Source organism: Impatiens glandulifera, chromosome 4 (genome assembly GCF_907164915.1).
Source record: "Impatiens glandulifera chromosome 4, dImpGla2.1, whole genome shotgun sequence".
Lineage (NCBI taxonomy): Eukaryota > Viridiplantae > Streptophyta > Magnoliopsida > Ericales > Balsaminaceae > Impatiens > Impatiens glandulifera.
The window spans coordinates 10,231,593-10,252,540 of NC_061865.1; the positions used below are offsets into that span (position 1 = coordinate 10,231,593).

At 31.5% G+C, this 20,948-nt stretch overlaps 1 protein-coding gene and 1 long non-coding RNA gene across 2 annotated transcripts; both read left to right on the top strand.

The window, feature by feature from the left end:
• Positions 1 to 246: 246 nt before the first annotated feature.
• LOC124936942 lies at positions 247 to 1,773 on the top strand. Its single transcript, XR_007099182.1, has 5 exons — positions 247 to 348; positions 431 to 510; positions 582 to 647; positions 1,421 to 1,570; positions 1,715 to 1,773. It is a non-coding gene; the product is annotated as an uncharacterized LOC124936942 (long non-coding RNA).
• Positions 1,774 to 6,406: 4,633 nt separating this feature from the next.
• On the top strand, positions 6,407 to 8,472 carry LOC124934342 (protein TWIN LOV 1-like). The gene is made up of 7 exons (XM_047474863.1): positions 6,407 to 7,273; positions 7,354 to 7,567; positions 7,644 to 7,708; positions 7,789 to 7,868; positions 7,939 to 7,994; positions 8,093 to 8,156; positions 8,235 to 8,472. Exons 1-7 carry the CDS (start codon positions 6,697 to 6,699, stop codon positions 8,403 to 8,405), a joined length of 1,227 nt encoding a protein of 408 aa, XP_047330819.1. The 5' UTR covers positions 6,407 to 6,696; the 3' UTR covers positions 8,406 to 8,472.
• Positions 8,473 to 20,948: the final 12,476 nt, after the last annotated feature.

The following is a 20,948-nucleotide window of genomic DNA, read 5'->3' on the forward strand; positions in this document are numbered from 1 at the left end:
CCAATCCCTTCTTTCTTATTTAGTTAAAGTCAGCTTTTACAAAAGAAACAAAGTCTTTAAAGCGTGAGATGATAGTTCAGTTCCACCGCTTCGGCTGTCAGACCATACTTGAAGTTCCTGCTTTGTTAAAGCATGAACTTCAAGTATGGACTGAGAATCGAAGTGGTGGGACTGGACTAACATGGCATGCTTGTAGAGACTTTCTTATTTAGTTTTAATCTTGGTTTGTAGAAATGGGGAGATGGACGATGATGGTCCCCTATGAAGCAGGCGCTCAGGAGAAATGGGAGATTGGACTAACAGTGGAAGAAATTGTATATGCAAGTGATGCCTTCTTACAGCTTACTGGTAGGCGGTGTTTGCTGGTATTATTTGAATTTGATTTCGATTTCAATGAAGAAATGATGATTCTATCTTATTATCTTTATAGGATATGACAGACACCAAGTTTTGGGGCGAAACCTGAGATTTTAATGTGGGGAATATACAGATTTTGCTTTTACAAACCAGGTGAATCTAACTATACATATACTGAAAAAGAAACGAAATGGGTTTTTAGTTTGATTATTGTTGCAATGCAGATAAAGGAAAGCATTGAAGCAGCTAGACCATGTACACTTCGAATCCTAAACTACAGGTTAGGTTAGGTAAGATTGTTGAATGGTTCTTTGGATTGAGATCTAGAGACATAAAAATGCATATTCTTCTTGTTCTTATGCATTGATTTAGGACAAATTATGTATTGATTCAGGACATAAAAATTTTGTTTATCTATCGTAAATAGAGTTTTTATGACATGCTTACTTTCTTAAAATTTTAAATTATATAGATCCTTGAGTTGTTGAAACAGGACTCAAAGGATTGGTATTCATTTACTTTAAAACATTCAAGTAGAATCTTTTTTTTGCTTAATAATAAGTTAATAACCTTAGACAACAACTTCTCTATGAAAACGCTTTCCTTTATAATCTATCAATCTTCAATCCTAACAACTTTAGTGTTAGATCTTTCAAAAAAAGTCTCAACGAATAATGTTTACCAATCCCTTCTTTCTTATTTAGTTAAAGTCTGCTTTTACAAAAGAAACAAAGTCTTTAAAGTGTGAGATGATAGTTCAGTTCCATCACTTCGGCTGTCCGTCCATCCTTATGGTTCTTACTTCATTCAAGCAAGAACCTCAAGGATGAACTGAGAATCGAAGTGTTTGCACTGGACTAACATGTTAGGCTTCTAGAGACTTTGTTATTTAGTTTTAATAAAGTTGTTATGTGATAAAGTATGTATTTGTTTGAATGACATAAGTCGTGTGTAAAAGACTGTTTTATAAACCGCAATATTTTCCACAAGGTATGAGCTAAAGTTTCCCTTGATTGTTTCTTTTGATAAAACCTTCACTAAAATCTATGTACTCTATATTTAGGCGCTGAAAGAGGCTTTTGAGATCTTCTGCAACAAGGCTGTTGGTGGAAGCTTGAGCGCTGAACTTCTGGCCTCGTTTTGTGATAATATTTTGAAGAAAGGTGGGAGTGAAAAATTGAGCGATGAAGCTATAGAAGAGACACTTGAGAAGGTATATGCTTATTTCATACAATGTACAATTTTGGATGTGGATCTGAATACAGATCCAGATGAAAAAATTATGAATCCATGTCTATCTAAGTTGTGTTATTAAATGTGAGATATCTGACACAACTGTATCTTTTATGAAATGCAGGTGATCAAATTGCTTGCTTACATTAGATGACATAAGCACCTGTTTTCTGAATTCTACAGGTAAAACTAGACTGTCATTATCAGTGTCAAATGGTGGCTCTATATAGAATGGAACTGGCTCGCTAAATGTGTATGTCCTTGTACAGAAAGGAGCACCTTCCAGCAGAAATGGTTAGTGTGTTGAAGTTTTTAGAGAGCTCTATCAAACAAAGACGAAGCACACAGCAAATCTATCGAGCTAATTGTGACTGAGACATCAGGTATTTTGTTTGTGATCTATATACAATATATGTATGTGGGGTTTAAGAAGAGTGTATTTTTGTCTTTCTTTGTTAACAAGCTTCTGTTCAACCAATACCTCAGCTTCCATGTATGTGTTTTGTGATGTTGTTGGTTGTGCCTTTCTTCTCAGTGGGTAATCTAGTTATGAAGCTATTTGTTTTGGAATCCACTTATCGAATTTAAAGTTTTTTTTCAAAGATTATATTTGTTTCGGAAAAGTTACAAAGCTATTTGTTAGATTATAAGCAAACTAAACATTATCATTCGTAATACTAATAATTCTCATATCTTAATCAAACAACAATAAATATTCACTTTCATTCTCATTTAGTACATTTATCAATCTTATTTTTATTCAAATTCTCTTCTTTGAACTAAAACAGTCCTTAGTGTTGGTTATATTTTATATAATGTATTATTAATTATAGTACTAATATTATATATACTTTTTATAAAAAAAATATAAAAAAAATTAAAATATTTTAATAACATATGAAGATTGTTGAACCATGTGATATTTTAGAATAAATAATTTTCTAACTATATATTTAGAATATTTTAAAATTATTTTACACATTTGACTCAAATAAATTACTTTATTAGACAATATTACAAAAATAATTTAATAAGTTTGGTGTTATTAATAAAAAATAAATTATTAAGTTTAGTTATTATTTTAATTTTAAAAAGTTAGGATTTGAAACAAATGATTATGTCTGATAATGATTGATTATTTGAAAATGGTAAAAAATAATACTTAAATCTTCTTAGAATAATACATTTTCTTCTTTTCATTCCTTTAAAGTATGCCGTCTTTTTTTTTTTTCTTTGAATTATATCTAGTGGCGAACTCATAAATGTTTTTTCGGGGCAGTGACAGACCTACTAGGGGTCCGGGCCTCCCCCAACCTTAGAATAAAAAATTATATATATATGTTTGACATACCTTAGAATAAAAAATTATATATATATGTTTGACATGTAACTCTTAATTCAAAATTATATATATATATATATATATATATATATATATATATATATATATATATATATATATATTTGACATGTAACTCTTAATCCAGTTAGCTTTGTAACCAACCTTGGCCTCACATTTAGTTTTAATTTATTTATTATATTTTAAAATATAATAAAAACTAATATAGTATTTATCTATGAATTAATTCATAATTATATTATTTTAATTTTAAATATAATTTTATTAAAATAATAATTATTAATATTTTATTTTATATTAATAATATTTTTTAATATACAAATATTTATAATAATTCATAAATTTTAATTAATATATAAATAAGATTTATTTATATAAATAAAGTATAAATTTTTTTATATAAAATAATGTAAATCATATAATAATATTATTTATTTTAAAATTATATTTATATAATAATCATACATTATTTTTTATTTATTTTAATATAATTAATAATACAAATTAAGTAAAATATAAAAATTAAAATAATAATATTGTTTTATATTTCTTAATTTTAAACTATTTTAAAATTTTATAATAAAATATAAATTAATATTAATAAACAAGTTAAAATAGTTGTTAAAATAGTTGCATTGGTTTGGTTTGGTATTTAAATAAAGAATTTGATATATTATTTTTATATGCATTAATATTCTATAATCTATTCACTTAATAAATGTGTTTATCAGGTTTTTGTATTTTTGTTCTTATTTATATTTTTTATTTTTTTTATATTATCATAAAATTAGGTGAAATCTATTAAATTAGATTTTTATATTTTTTTTATATAGTTAGTTTTTTATGAATTTGTTTTTGTGTTGCATTTGATGAAAATTTTATTGGAAATTACAAGTGAGTTGTCACTTTGCCTACAAAGAGAAGATCAAAATATAATTCAAGTCATGTCCTTGATCGTGAGTTCGAAAAATCAATTACAAAAATTTAGAGAAGATGGATGACATGATATTTTGGACCAAGTTAACACATTTTTTCAATTACACTCGATCTCAATACTTGATATGAATGAGCATATAATAATTGATAGCAATGGTACGCGGAGAGGAAAAGGAGAACTCATCACTAATCTTCATCATTATCGTGTGGAAATCTTTTATCAGGTATAACAAATATTATTTATTATCTATTAATAGTTATTATTTATTATTTATTATTTAATGCTAGGCTGTTGACTTGATTATGCAAGAAATGAATAATCGTTTTTCAAAAGTTAATACATGATTACTTGGCTGTATATCATGTCTTCATCCTAGAAATTCATTCTCACAATTTGATATTCGTAAACTTTACATGACGAATGAGTTTACGAATATCAAATTGGGAGAATGAATTTTTGGGATGAAGTCATGATATGCAGCCAAGTAATTCTGTATTAACTTCTGAAAAATGATTATTCATTTCTTGAATAATCAAGTCAAGAACCTATCATTAAATAATAAATAATAACTATTAATAGATAAGAAATAATATTTGTTATACCTGATAAAATATTTTCACACGATAATGATGAAGATTAGTGATGAGTTCCCTTTTTTCCTCTCTGGCTACCATTGTTATCAATTATCATATGTTCATTCATATCAAGTATTTGAGATCGAGTGTAATTGACAAAAATTGTTAACTTGGTCCAAAATATCATGCCATCCATCTTCTCTAAACTTTAAACTCGCGATCATGGACATAGCTTGAACTATATTTTGATCTCCTCTTTGTAGGCAAAGTAACAACTCACTTGTAATTTCCAATAAATTTTTTATTAAATGCAACACAAAAACAAATTCATAAAAAACTAATTATAAAAAAAATATAAAAATCTAATTTTCAGCCTAGTTTTATGAGAATATAAAAAAAATAAAAAATATAAATAAGAACAAAAATAAAGAAAAAAACGTGATAAACACATATAATGTGAACAAACACTCGATTATAGAATATTAATACATATAAAAATAATATATCAAATTCTTTATTTAAATACTGAATCAAACCAATATAACTATTTTAACTTGTTTATTAATATTAATTTATATTTTTTTTTATAAAATTTTGAATTAGTTTAAAATTAATATTAATTTATATTTTTTTTATAAATTTTTGAATTAGTTTAAAATTAAAAAATATAAAACACTGTTATTATTTTAATTTTTATATTTTACCCTTATTAATTATATTGAAATAAATAAAAAAAATAATGTATAATTATTATATAAATATAATTTTAAAATAAATAGTATTATTATATGATTTACATTATTTTATATAAAAAAAATTATACTTTATTTATATAAATAAATCTTATTTATATATTAATTAAAATTCATGTGTTATTATAAATATTTGTATATTAGAAAATATTGTTAGTATAAAATAAAATATTAATAATTATTATTTTAATAAAATTATATTTAAAATTAAAATAATATAATTATGAATTAGTTTAAAGATAAATTATATAGATATAAATTATATTAGTTTTTATTATATTTTAAAATATAATATATAAATTAAAACTAAAGGTGAGGCCAGGGTTTTGATCACCTAATCTAATCTCATTTTCATTAAGAGTTACATGTCAAATATATATAATTTTTTTATTTTAAGGTGGGGAGGCACAAATTTGTTGGCTGGGAAAGTTCAAAGCAAAATATGGAATTAAAAATTTTCGGCAGAGAGAGTGGATATGTTGAAATGGAGGGTATGGAGAGTAATATGCTATATATAAAGAATTATTAATTTATATTTTATATGGAGTCTAAAAAATTATCAAAAATGTATTATCTTATAATTTTAGGGAATTATTAATTTAACACTTTATCTCTGCGGCGACAAATATTATCTTAGAGAGTTTATTAAATAATCGAGAGTTTATTAAATAATCTAGTATTAATTTATCGAGTTTATGTAACTAATATATATATATATATATATATATATATATATATATATATATATATATATTAATTAGATGAGAACATTTTTTTATTTTAATATATTATTCATGATTTATTAAAAATTTAAACAATAAATATATATTATTATTATTTTTTATTAAATTTATTGAAAAAAATATGTAATGAGATATGTGAGAAGATAAATTATTTATGAAGTAAATAAAATGTAGAATGAGAGCATTTTTTATTTTAATATATTATTCGTTATTTATTAAAAAACTAAATAACGAATACATATTACATATTATTATTTTATTTTTTTAAAATTATTTTATATATATTTTTATCGTTTGTGTATATATAACAATCTTTTAAAAAAATTGGAATAATATATTTTTATTCTAAAATATTATAAATAAAATAAAAAATGTGATTGCCATTGCTTCCGTCTTGCAATTTGCAGCTTTCACGAATTTTTTCTGTGTATAATCCACAAGAAATGATTGATGGGTATCTGTAGATTTCTATGTTCACTCCAGTTCATAGCTTAATTAACAGTAGCGATGATCTTCTTCAACTAAAACATTTAAAAAAAGAAAGAATCTTGATTGATTATTTGATTAATTTCTTCTTTGGAATCCATTTTGCTGTTGTCTGTATTCAGCTCAATCTTCCCATGGATGGTTTCTTCTAATCTAATCAGCATTTCATCTCGAACCAGAGTTTACAGTCTACCCACATGGGATTGGGTTTCATAATATCAGTGCAAAGCAGGATCTTGTTACTTCAATTACCATGGAATCGCAATTGAATACGATTCATCAATCGTTTGATTCACGCTACTCTTTCTGGGCACGAGAGGTACTCGATGAAATGCCTGACTGTTTCACCATCACCGATCCTTCAATCTCCGGCCATCCAATCGTGTTCGCGTCTCGCGGCTTCTTAAAGATGTGTGGTTATCGAAAGGAAGAAGTTGTGGGTAGGAACGGCAGGATGTTTCAAGGTCCCATGACTTGTCGGAGATCGGTATTGGAGATTCGAGAGGCAGTTAGGTTTGAGAAGACACTGCAAATAAGTATATTGAATTACCGTAAAGACGGGAGACCCTTCTCTATGCTTTTCCATATGTGCCCTGTTTTCAGCAAAGAAGATGGGACTGTAATTCATTTCCTATCCGTTCATGTTCCTATTTTAAAAAAGGCGCAGCAGAGAAGGTCATGGAGTAGTGGGGTTACTTTCAGTGAAGATGGATATGGATATGGGTTTTCTGAAACTGTCCGTGGTTATTGCCGGAGGGACGTTGGCGACTCTGGCTCCATTGCAGAATTGGACAGTCGGTCCTTCGCTGCTGTTGATTCAGATGATAGAGGTTTTTCTTAATTCAGAACTAACTAACTTGTGATTTACTTATGGACAAAAAAATGAAAACCAATCAATCTTGGGTTTCAGAAATGGAGATGGACGATGATGGTCCATATGAAGCAGGGGAACTGGAGAAGAGGAAAGCCATATCAGCCGTGAGCAACATACTGTCAGTGTTGACCCATTACAGTGAGTTAACCGGGAGATTGGTTTGTAGTAGGAAATCCTGCATATCATCAGAGACAGGCTTTCCTTCATCATTAAATATAAGTCTTGGTAGAATCAAACAAAGTTTTGTATTGTGAGTTATTCTCCATCAGCCTATCTTTCTTGTGTGTTTATATGTTTCAATTGGAAATTGGTGTGTTTACTTACAGGACGAATCCACATTTAGAAGATATGCCAATTGTATATGCAAGTGATGCCTTCTTACAGCTTACAGGTAGGTGGGGTGCTAGCTGCTATTATTTGAATTTGATATCAATGAAGAAGATGATGATTTCTATCCTATTATGAATATAGGATATGATAGACATCAAGTTTTGGGGAGAAATTGTAGATTTTTATGTGGGGAATATACAGATTTTGCTATTACAAACCAGGTGAGTGTAATTATGCTGATAGTGAAAAGAAAGGAAACTGGTGCTTAGTTTGATTTTTGTTGCAATGCAGATAAAGGAAAGCATTGAAGCAGCTAGACCATGTACAGTTCGAATCCTAAACTACAGGTTAGGTTATGTTAAGTTGTTGAATGGTGGTTTGGATTTAGATTTAGATCCAGAGACATAAAAATGCATATTCTTGTTGTTCTTATGTACTGATTCAGGAAGGATGGAAGTTCGTTTTGGAACTTGCTTCATATCTCGCCTGTTCGGAATGCGACAGGAAAGGTAATGTTTTCTGATTCAACATTTGTGCAAACTTTTAGCCTTTTTCTGTAACGGTGAAACATCATGTTTGTTATGCAGATAGCATATTATGTGGGAGTTCAAATAGAGGAAGAAGAAGAATGCAGTAAAAATATGGAAAGGAATAGACTGAGCCCAGAACAGAGGCATACAAGTGTAGTGGCTGTAGTTAAAGTTTCTGTGAGAGGTTCATCAATGGTAGCAGCAGCAAGTTCTTCCAAGTCATATTAGAGTAAAATAAGATTGTATAAAAGTCTATTACTACCAGAATATTTTATATTTCATATATAAATCCATTGTTTAAAGATAAACTTTGATAGAGTAAAGAATATACTACCACTGTTATGCACCCAACTTCCACTCATGGTGTCATGAAAATTGATCAAAATTTTGACAATAATTGTTTTGTTTCATCATGTAATATATAATAATAAATGGGGGAAAACCTGAACTAATAAAAACTATAATTACAATGATTTGTCCATCTCATTTTTACACAAAAAGAGATAAATTAATCAGATCTTGATATACATAATTAGCATTTGATATCGATATTTTCTAGAATTGTTTACTTACCTATAGACATAAATAAATTTTATTCGATATAAAATATTTTATAGAGATTTTTCGACTCTATTTTATCACTTATCGAATTCAAATAAATTGAGTCACTTTAAAAGCATGATTATTAAAAAAAAAACTATTAGATTTAAGTTTTATAAATTTGACATATTATTTAACATCATTTAGATATATTATTTTGTATCATTTACTATATTTTTTTATGCAATTCTTTATTTAAAATATATATTTATAATGATTGGAAAGATTATTGCATTAAATATTTATGAGATAAATGATAGTATAAAAAATATGTTGAAGTAAGTCCGTTCTGGAACTCTTAAGTGTAGTATATATTGTTTTAGCGAGACAAATATTCGACATAGAAACTAGTGGATTGTTAAGGATTTTTGTAATTGACGAATGTATGTGAGACCCTTAATTCTATAGGGGCGTCACGTGGGATTTTGGTGTCATGGAATGAGAACCTATATGAGAAAATTGTTGATAACTTTAATAAATACTCAGTTAGCGTTCAATTGAGAAATTGGGGAACAACTTTCGATTAGTGATACATGTGGTATATGGGTCGATTCTCCCACAATTTATAATGGAGTTTTTTAATGAGATTTCAAATGTAGCTAGTCTCTAGGACTTACCTATTGTCGTTGCAGATGATATAAACGAAGTTAGATCTCATCTAAAAAGAAAGGGGTCATTAGGCTCACGAGCCTTATGCGTGAGTTTTATAAGACTATTGAGAATCTCGAACTCATTGATCCACCTTAGAATGCGAATAGTTTACTTTTAGGAGAGGTAATGAGAGGAGTGGACATTGTCATTCCCATATCGACAAATGTTTTGTTATCTAATCCATCTTTCAAAGGGTGACTAATATCTTTCAGAAGGTTTCTTCCATACAGTTGTTTAGGCCATCATTCGATCTTGTTAGAACGAAGGTGATGATAATGAAAAATTGTGTTTTCAGGTTCGAGAATAAGTGGTTAATTATGAATGATTTCATATCGCGTGTGTAATTTTGGTGGGTGAGTCAAATGTTAACGAGCTCCCCATCAATTATTTTTTTTTGAAATTAAGAAACCTTCAAAAACTCCTTAAAAGTTGATTCGTGGGAGACTATGCTATAATTTGTGCCAAGATCAAGGCCTTATGTAATCAGATTAATATTATTGATAGGATTGAGGAGTTCTCGAATTCACATGGTTAGTGATTTGTGTGTAAGGACGTGAAAATTGGGGCTCGCCAACTAGTAGGGTTATTTGTCTTAGAGTTGGGGATAAGAATACTATGTTTTTCATGGGATTTCTAATGTGCAAGTTAAGAACGGTTAGGATTTGGATCCCCCAAATCCGACCTGTTTAAAACGATTTGTAAAAATGCAAGAAAAAAAAGAACACAAGAAGACACATATTTATAGTGGTTCACTCAAATGAGCTACATCCACTTCAGTCGTCACCAAATTTCACTATTAAGAAAAATAAATACAAAGTTTTTGTCTCACTCTTTATCTCTCTAAAATTATGTCTTATTAATGTAAACCCTTAATAATAACATAGTTATAGAGTAAACATTCAGGTAATAAAACCTAAATAACTCTTGGTCAGGTCAAGCTCAAACCCAAACTCAAATACAAATATAATAAATTCTAATTAATAGAGTTTATTATAAGTGTAAGCTCCATAACTCAACAATCTCCCACTTGGAGACTAATTTCATCATCTATCGATTGATAGCGGTTTTCCATCCGGTGTCTTAACGAAGAAGAGCAACTGAAGTTGCACACAACTTCAGTTTCTCATTTGCCACAACTTTCGTCAGCATATCAGATGGATTCTCACTCCCGCGAATCTTCTCAAAAGCTAACACTCTATCTTCTAAAGTTGATCGGATGAAATGATAACGAACCTGTATATGTTTTGTCATGCCATGATAAACTGGATTTTTGCCAAATGAATGACACTTTGATTGTCGCATCGCAACACACTTCCCTCGTAGTCTTGACCCAATTCTCGCAAAAAGTGTTGCAACCACATCATCTCATTAGCAGTCTCTATCACAGCAACATACTCTGCATCGCAACTAAAAAGAATAACAATTTTCTGCAATTTTAAAACCCAACTAATTGTAATAACTCATAGAGTATAAATGTATCATGTTGTGCTCTTTCTACTATCAACATCACAACCATTGTCAACATAAACATATTCTTCCAAACCCAAATTAAACTTTCAAAAACACAAAGCGAGACTCATACTTCATTTTAAGTATCGTAGTATTCACTTTCTACTTCATAATGTTGTGTACTCGGGTTACTCATGAATCTACTAACAACTCCCACTACATTTGCTATGTCTAGTCTTGTGCAAATCATCGATACATAATGTTAGGATCGGGATCGCCTTTGGAGGACCGGGGTTCCGGTTTCTAAGGGTGAACGCTTACACAACAACACACACTATTGGTAATAGTCCGGTTAAAGACTAGAACCGCTTTTTAACACTACACAAACTGTCACAAACCTCTTGAACCGAGTTCAAGTGCAGAAATGGTTTGTTTCAACTTGAAGCAACACACACAGTTCGGTTTGGAGGTTATTTAGGAGATATCGATTTAAGGAGAGAACCGATTTGGTTTAGGAATATATTAGTTATCTAGGTTTAGATGTTTCGGTTAAGTTTGAGTGAGTAAGCTAGAACATGAAAGTAAAGAACACGAGACAGGATTTTATGGATGTTCGGAGTTTAATCTCCTACGTCACCCCTTCTTCTCAAACAGTGAGAAAGATATTCACTACGGAATATTACACACCACAACACACAATCTGAACGAGTAAAAGCTCGTCGGTTACACCACTCACAATGATGTAATACAATACTTTTTACACTTGGTAAAATACACACAATACACAAACACTTTCAGAATTTCAATCACTATGCGTAAGATCTTATGTTTCTGTTGCTTCTCTCTTGTATATGCCTCTTCGTAGTGATCTCACGCGTATGTATCTTCGGCACCATTGGCTTCTATTTATAGAGAAAATATGACAACGGTCATAATTTTCTCTCTCCTCTTGATTGGTCATTTGAAGCCGGTAATGATCAAGGGACTTGCACGCCTTTCCTCTTGGACAGATCATTTTGAACACATAGCAGACATGCATGCACCGACCAGGTTCAGGTGGCGTGCATGCTTTGCTAATTTGGACATCTGGCAGACATGCATGCACCGGCCGCCTGTTTCAGAGATTTGCTAGAGAGCTTGGATAAGCTTGCCTGACAGCTAACTGTTTTCTGGAGATTGCTTCTGGATTTGGACAAGCATGTCTGACAGCTACCTACTGTATACATTGCCGAGCCGATCTTACCCTGAAATAGCTATTTGCAGTCGGTGAGATTTGATCCCTGGTCACCTATATGACACAAGCAGGGGTGTTACCACTACGCTACAACACCTTCTTGTTATATTTAAACCAATTAATATACTTGATATGACTTAGCGGTTTAACATTTTTATTTGAACTTAATTTATCTATTCATTAAACTTTTCATAAGTTCTAACAATTATTTTCTAACAATTTCTCCCTTTTTGATTATTTAGAATAAATATTCAAAACTTGTAATCGTTGGCCGGTTTAAAATTAACTTACTTAATTTTTCTAACAATTTCTCTATTTTTGATTATTTAGAATAAATATTCAAAACTTGTAATTGTTGGCCGGTTTGAAGAAATTTTATTTATTTGGCCGGTTGAAAAAATTGAGGAAAATTCTAACAATTTCTCCCTTTTTGATTATTTAGAATAAATATTCAAAACTTGTAATTGTTGGTCGGTTTTAAAATTTAAATTAATTTAGGAATTATTGTAATCTAACAATCCTAAAATATTTCTAAGGGAAGAAAACTTAGACTCGAGAAGTGACTTTGTGAGGATGTTAGCCACTTCATTCTTGTTCCCTTCATGTGATGTGTTCGTCAACAGCCGACCCGGATGCAATGTTGACTCTTCCAAGGTTCTGTTTTGATTTACCTACATTCATAGACAATAGAAAATCTGGTCCCCATTTTTCTTTGGGTCCGTGGCTTATTAATCCCTTGGGAATCTATACTTTGATTATTTTGATAGATTTTCCGTTGTGTGTATGTATAGTATATCTATCTGCTGATGATTTAACTTTAAAAGATGATTTTCGGTAAACATCTCTTAACTTTCGGTCAAGTTTTTCTTTGCCATACAAACTGACCGTCCTTCTCTCAGGTTTCAGCTAGCTTGAAGTTGACTTTACATAAATCATTTTATCCTTTGAAGTTAAATCATTACGGCTTGTAATTTCTTCATTGAGCTTCTCATTCACAGATGAGATCTCACTTATTGAAACATCAACCTCTTTGATTTGAGATGAACAACTTGAACTATCAGACTTACTTTTTGAAATAGTTTGATTAAGAGATTCTGACAATTTTCTATACTTAATGACCATGTCATTGAGTGCAGTAATTAGATCATCTCGGGTAAAATTATCAAAGGAGAGATCAAATACCTCAGATTCTTTCTTATCAGTGAAGTAGGTTTCAACTTTATCATCATTGTCGTTGGATGATGAGTCGTCCGAATCGCTATCAGCCCATTTTCCCTTGCTTTCAGCAGCCATTAGAGTCTTCTGCTCTTTCTGGTTCTCTTTTGTTTGGTCACTAACTTCAAACAATTGGATCAAATTTTCTCACACTTCTTTTACCGTTGTACATTCCATGACTTTCTCGAAAGTGTTTATGTCTAGAGATTTGAAGATATGTCTCATGCAATGGTTGTCTAGGTTGTTTCTTCTCCTATCTTCAGCTGTCCATTCATCTTTCTCCTTTTCAATCTTTATCGGACCCTCCTTTAGGATGGTGCTCATTTCATCATCCAACGTGATCAAATGTAAATACATCCAAACCTTCCAGCCGCTAAATGCCTCAATGTTTAGCATAAGTGGCCTATCGCTGTGGGTCATGCTTCCTATCTTCTTTGGTTGTTTGAGTGTTAAGATTCCTGATCTGATACCACTTGTTAGGATCGGGATCACCCTTGGAGGACCGGGGTTCTGGTTTTAAAGGGTGAACGCTTACACAACACACTGGTAATAGTCCGATTAAAGACTAAAATCGCTTCTTAACACTACACAAGCTGTCACAAACCTCTTGAACCGGGTTCAAGTGCGGAAATTGTTTGTTTCAACTTGAAGATATTGATTAAGGAGATATTGATTAAGGAGAGAACCGGTTTGGTTTAGGAATATATTAGTTATCTCGGTTTAGATGTTTCGGTTAGGTTTGAGAAAGTAAACCGGAATATGAAAGTACAAAACACGAGACAAGAATTTTATGGATGTTCGGAGTTTAATCTCCTACATCACCCCTTCTTCTCAAACAGTGAGAAGGATATTCACTACGGAATATTACACACCACAACACACAATCCGAACGAGTAACAGCTCGTCGGTTACACCACTCACAATGATGTAATACAATACTTTTTACACTTGGTAAAATACACACAATACACAAACACTTTTAGAATTTCAATCACTATGCGTAAGATCTTATGTTTCGGTTGCTTCTCTCTTGTATATGCCTCTTCGTAGTGATCTCACGCGTATGTATCTTTGACACTATTGACTTCTATTTATAGAGAAAATATGACAACGGTCATAATTTTCTCTCTCCTCTTGATTGGTCATTTGAAGTCGGTAATGATTAAGGGACTTGCACGCCTTTCCTCTTGGACAGATCAATTTGGACACATGACAGACATGCATGCACCAGTCAGGTTCAGGTGGCGTGCATGTTTTGCTAATTTGGACATCTGGCAGACATGCATGCACCGGCCGCCTGTTTCAGAGATTTGCTAGAGATCTTGGATAAGCTTGCCTGACAGCTAACTGCTTTCTGGAGATTGCTTCTGGATTTGGACAAGCATGTCTGACAGCTACCTATTGCCTGCAGGTTGCTTCTAGACTGAGACAAGCATGCCTGACAGCTACCTGTAGTTCATTTAATAACCGAAGCTTGACAACATTTAATCAACCGGAGCATTTAATCAACCGTAACTCATTTATGACCGGAGCTCATTTAATAACTGGAACTCATTTATGACCGGAGCTCATTTAATAACCGAAACTCATTTAATCAACCGGAGCTTATTTATGACCTGCCATGCTTCATTAAGAGTCGGTTGACCGAGCCGGTTTACCGAACTCCGGTTGACTGAACTCTTTGACCGAACTCCGGTTGACTGAGCTTCTTGACCGAACCGGTATACATTGCCGAGCCGATCTTGCCTATAGGTAAATTTCAGATTTTGCTCATCTTCCCTAAAATAGGGAAACTTTAAATATTATTTGCAGTCAGTGAGATTTGATCCACAGGCAGGAGTGTTTACCACTACGCTACAACACCTTCTTGTTATATTTAAACCAATTAATATACTTGATATGACTTAGCGGTTTAACATATTTATTTGAACTTAATTTATCTATTCATTAAACTTTTCATAAGTTCTAAAAATTATTTTCTAACACATAATACAACGAATGAAAGAGACATATGGAATAGTGGCCATGTAATTTTTTTCCTCATCTATTGAAGGCGACTGATCTTTAGATAGTCTGAAGTGACTAGCTAAAGGGTAGTAACTGGTTTTGCATCATACAAGTTGAATTTGCTAAGAAATTTCTTCACATATTCTTTTTATGAAACTTGAGAACTTCTTTATCCCTAATAGTTCTCATCTCAAAAATTTGTTTTGCAGCACCCAAATTCTTCATTACAAACTTTTCTGATAACTTTTTCTTTAACTTGTTAATCTCATACAAGCTTGCTCCAGCAATCAACATGTCATCAACGTAGATGAGCAGAATAATATATAATTTATCAAACCTATTGATATAGCAACAATAATCAGCTTCACACCTTAAAAAATTGTTATTTTTCATCATTGTTCTAAATGGCGGCTGAGGCGGCCGCCTAGGCGGTAGGCGGTCCAACACCGCTTCGCTTTACATGAGGCGGTCAGATTATTTAATTATTTATTATTTTTAATTATTTAATTATTAATATTAATATATATATATATTTAATAAATAAAATCTCTTTATTTCCAACTATTTGTTTAAATTTTGAAATGACTCTTTACATTCCAATTCATTTATCTTCTTCTTTTCTGTTTCTAATTCATTTCTCTTCTTCTTTTCCGTTTCTTATCTTCTTCTTCACCATGCTTGATCATCTACATCTTCGATCATCTACCTCTTCTTCAGCTCGTCTACCTCTTCTTCATGTCGTTTATCTCTTTTTCAATATATGTGCAGTATACTTGTTTATTTAGCTTTTGCTTATTTATATTAGATTGTTTGAATGGAGGAAAAAGATAAACAGATAGAAATGGTTCAAGTGAAATTGAAGAGAAAATATAAGGATATCGCTTGAGATTATAGAGTGTTATATTCCAAAGAGTAACGGGATTGGATCACTTGCAAGTTATGTAAAAAACTTATTAAATGAGGTGTTCATAGAATGAATCATCATATTGCTAGCATTGTTGGACAAGTTGAAGCATGTCCTAAATCATCCGATGAAGACAAAAGAAGAGTCAAAGATTTTCTTGAAAATACTAAGGATAAAAAACGTGAAAATGTTGAAGAGCTAAAAGAAGAGGGAGCTGAAGTTAATATAGATGTTGAAAATGATTTGGCAATGGAGAAAAATTCTATAAGGAAAAAGTCAAAGCACGTGGGGCCTATTGATAAGTGGACATCCACCATTGATCCAACAAAATTAAGGCAACAAAGTATAAATGATGCACTTAAGTTGAAATTTACAAACGATGTGCATGCATATCTTGATGGGTTTATGAGGCAAGGGTTCCCTTCCATTCAATTGACAATTCAAGTTTTCGATAATTTGTAGAAGCAGTTGGACAATTTGGCCCATGCTACAAAACTTCAAGTCAATATCTTCTAAGAGAGCCATTTTTGAAGCAAGAAGTTGAGAAAATTAAGTTATCTCTAAAAATACATGAAGAAGAGTGGTTGAAAAATGGGTGTTCAATAATGACCGATGCATGGACGAAACGTAAAAGAAGAAGTATTATGAATTTATGTGTCAATTGCAAATATGCACTTCATTTTTGGATTCTATTGAAGAATCTATGGAAGCTCACACTGGGAATTACATCTCAGAATATGTGGAAAAATATATCAATGAAATTGGAACTCAACACGTTGTTAAAGTAGTGATGGACAACGCCACAAACAATATGGTAGCAGTTGAGTTTTTGAAGGTAAAACAACCTCACATTTTTTGGACTTCTTGTGCGACTCATACAATTAATCTCATACTTGAAGCAATAGGAAAAATATCAAAGTTTAGTGGAGTGCTGGAGAAAGCAAAAGCCCTAACAATATTTATATATGCACATCATAGAACTTTGGTAATTATGAGGAAATATACTAAGAAAAGAGATATTGTGAGGCCTGGGGTGACTAGATTTGCCACCTCCTTTTTGACATTGGAAAGTCTCCAAGGAAAGAAAGATCAATTGAGACTTATGTTTACATTTGATGAGTGGAGCAAAACAAAATTACGGACTAGTGTGAAAGGTAAAGCGACAGAGGCTATAGTAACAAGCATTTCATTTTGGAATGGGGTTTCTTTGGCTTTGAATGTTTTCACCCCTTTAGTGAAAGTTCTATGTCTTGTTGATGGTGACAAAAAAAAACCCATTTGCATTTTTATTTGGAGCACTTAAACAAGCCAAGGAAGAGATAAAAAAACCTTCAAAAAAGAAGAAAATGCCATCCTTATTTTGAAGATTGTTGATACGAAGTCCAAGGATAGACTTGATAGCCTTTTGCATTACACTGCTTATTTATTGAATCCATTTTTTTACTTTAAACATTCAAGCATACATAACGATGCCAATGTTATGAATGATTTCTTGAATTTTGTTGAGAAAGTTTTTTCAACCGATGCGAATATGCAATCTATCATTTCCAATGTAGAATTGTTGAAGTATAAGAACAAATCTGGAAATTTTAGTAGGAAAATGGCGATTGCAGTATATGAAAAGGTGGATGTGTATCATGATTTTGATCCGAGTAAATCTCTTATCCTTGTTTTTATTCATTAACACTTAACATGCATGTCACTTTTACCATTTATTTTTTTCCTCTTTATTTTTTAAGTTGGATGGTGGTCTAATTATGGTGGTGACACTCCAAACTTGCAAAGAATGGCAATGAGATTTCTTTCATTGACTAGTAGTTCATCGGTGTGTGAAAGAAATTGGAGCCAATTTGAAGGGGTAGTTTTTTTAAAAAAAATTATAGTTTATTATCCATTAACTATTATTATTTTTATTTATAATTTAATAATTGATTAGATACATACTAAGAAAATGGATAGACATGAGACATCAAGGTTGAATAATCTAGTATATGTCAAATTCAATGCCAATCTTATGAAGAAGAAAAGTAAAAGAGAAACAGGTGGAGATTTGATTTTATGTTCTCAAGCTAGTGAAGCTCAAGATTGGCTTGTTGAGGGTGGTAATGAAGATGAGATTGAACCAGGTTCATGACTTACTTGGAAGATGGTGGCAGAGGCTTTGGGGGAAGATGAAGTACCAAGACCAAGGAGGAGTGAAAGGAGCATCACTATTAGAGAACTTGACGATGATTTAGATACATTAGATGATGAACATGAAGAAAATGTTGATTTTGAGTACGATGATGAGAGAATTATGAATGTAGTTGATGGTGCATACATAGAAGATTTAGAAAATTAATTATGCTTACATACTTATTTTTGTTAAATGTTACTATGTTAGAGAATATTAATTTGTCTTTTTGGTAAAATTGTAATTATAGAACATCTTTATTATATTTAAATTTATTTATATTTATATTCAACTGCTTAGGCACCGCCTAACATCCGAGACAGTAGGCAGTCACTTACCGCTCCGTCACCGCCTACTTCCATTTAGAACACTAGATATCACCATAACAAATAAAAAAATTTTATTAGACTTTGGATCAAGTTTTCTCTTATCACATTCATTAATAAGAACATGTGATAAACAACCAAACACTTTCAAATAAGAAAAGGTTTACCTTTTTATTGCTCCAGACTTCCTTAGGAATTCTAAATTCAAGAGGAACAGAGAGTCCCCTATTTATCAAGTAGGCAGCAGTGTTGATAGCTTCTGCCCATAAGGTTTTAGGCAGCCCAACATGCAATCTCATGCTTCTAACACACTCGTTTAATGTGCAATTCATCCGTTTAGCTATTCCATTGTCTTGAGGCGTTCGGGGAACAATTTTCACCGTATTGATCTCATTCACAGTACAATGCTCTCTTAAATCTGAATTGATATATTCACCTCCGCTGTCGGATCTCAAGCACTTAATTTTCTTATTTGTTTCATTTTCAACCAAATCCATCCACTTCTTGAAAATAACAAATACTTCAGACTTGTGCTTCATAAAATATACTCATACTTTTCTCGTCGAATCATCTATAAACATCTTGTAGTATTGTGATCCACCAATAGAAGAAATGGGTGTAGATCCCCACACATCAGTGTGTACCAACTATAGTCTTTCTTTTTCTTGAGCTTCTTCCCAGTCTTTAATAAACTCACATGTTTCTATTTCCAAGAATACAGTTTTCACATAATTGATGTTCAACATATTTCAGTTATGGAATCTGTCCATTCTTTAAAAGAATTTTCATTCTTTTTTGCTCATATGGCCCAACCTATAATGTCACAGCTCACTGTTCTTTGAGTTATCAACTATAACAACAATTGTTTCTCTACAAGTTAAAGTTATGTATAACGCTCCAGTTTTGTGACCTCGAATAACAACTATTGCTCCTTTAGTCACCTTCCACGCACAATTTCCACAACTAAAACTGTGACCTTCTTCATCAAGTTGTGTAACAGAAATCAGATTGCACATTAAACCTGAAATGTGTCTCACCTTATTAATCTTCCAAACATAACCGTTTACCATCTTTAATTTGATGTCCCCATGCCAATAATATCTAGTGGCTCACCATCTGTGAGATAAACTTTTTCACAGTTTCCAACCACATAATTCTCCATTAATTTTTTGTGGACAGTGGTGTGGAAAGATGCTCTCGAGTCCAAAATCATGAGTCTATCGTACTATCAACTGATAGAAGCAATGCATCAGTGTCATTTTATGTAATTGCATTGGTTGCATCATTTTTATCATCACTATTTCTCTTCGATACTTTGCAGTTCCTCTTCAAATGACCATACTTACCACAATTCCAACAATCAAATGTCCATCCCGACTTGGATTGACTCCTCATATTCCTTGACATAGATTTACCCTTATTTTCAACATTTAGAGCAGAACTTTTGAACGTTTTATCATAATCAATTTACTAACCTCTTCACAAGAATACGATCTTTAACTTCAATAGATTTCAGTTTAGCATTTCTAACTGAATTACTAATTGTTGCTCTCATAGGTTCTCATATATTTGGTAGAGATTCTAACAAAATCAGGGCACTAACTTCGTCCCCTAAATCAATCTCAATAGATAGAAGTTGATTCACTATTGTATTGAATTTGTTCAAATGAGTAGTGACAGAAGTACCATCAATAATTCTTAAGTAAAAAAGTTTTTTCATTAAATTTACCTTATTGTTAGTAGATGGTTTCTCACACATATTAGAGAGAGCTTTCATCAGACCCATGGTGGTCTTCTCCTTTGCTATGTTGTGAGCAACAATTTTGGCTAGCGTCAATCGGACAATTCCTAATACATGTCTATCAAGGAGTTTCTATTCAGTTTCTTCCATATTCTCTAGTTTCTCACTCAAATGAACATTTAGCTTCATTCTATAAAGATAATCCTCAATCTGCATCCTTCAAAATGAATAATTTGTTCCATCAAATATTCCAATATCGTGTCCTATATTGTTCTAATTTGACATCATTTTCAATGCTCAAATCTAGCATAATATATTTGATACCAGTTAGGATTTGGATCTCCCAAATCTGACATGATTGAAACGATCTGTAAAAATGCAAGAAAAGAATAACACAAGAAGACACAGATTTATAATAGTTCACTCAAATGAGCTACGTCCACTTCAGTCGCCACCAGATTTCACTATGAA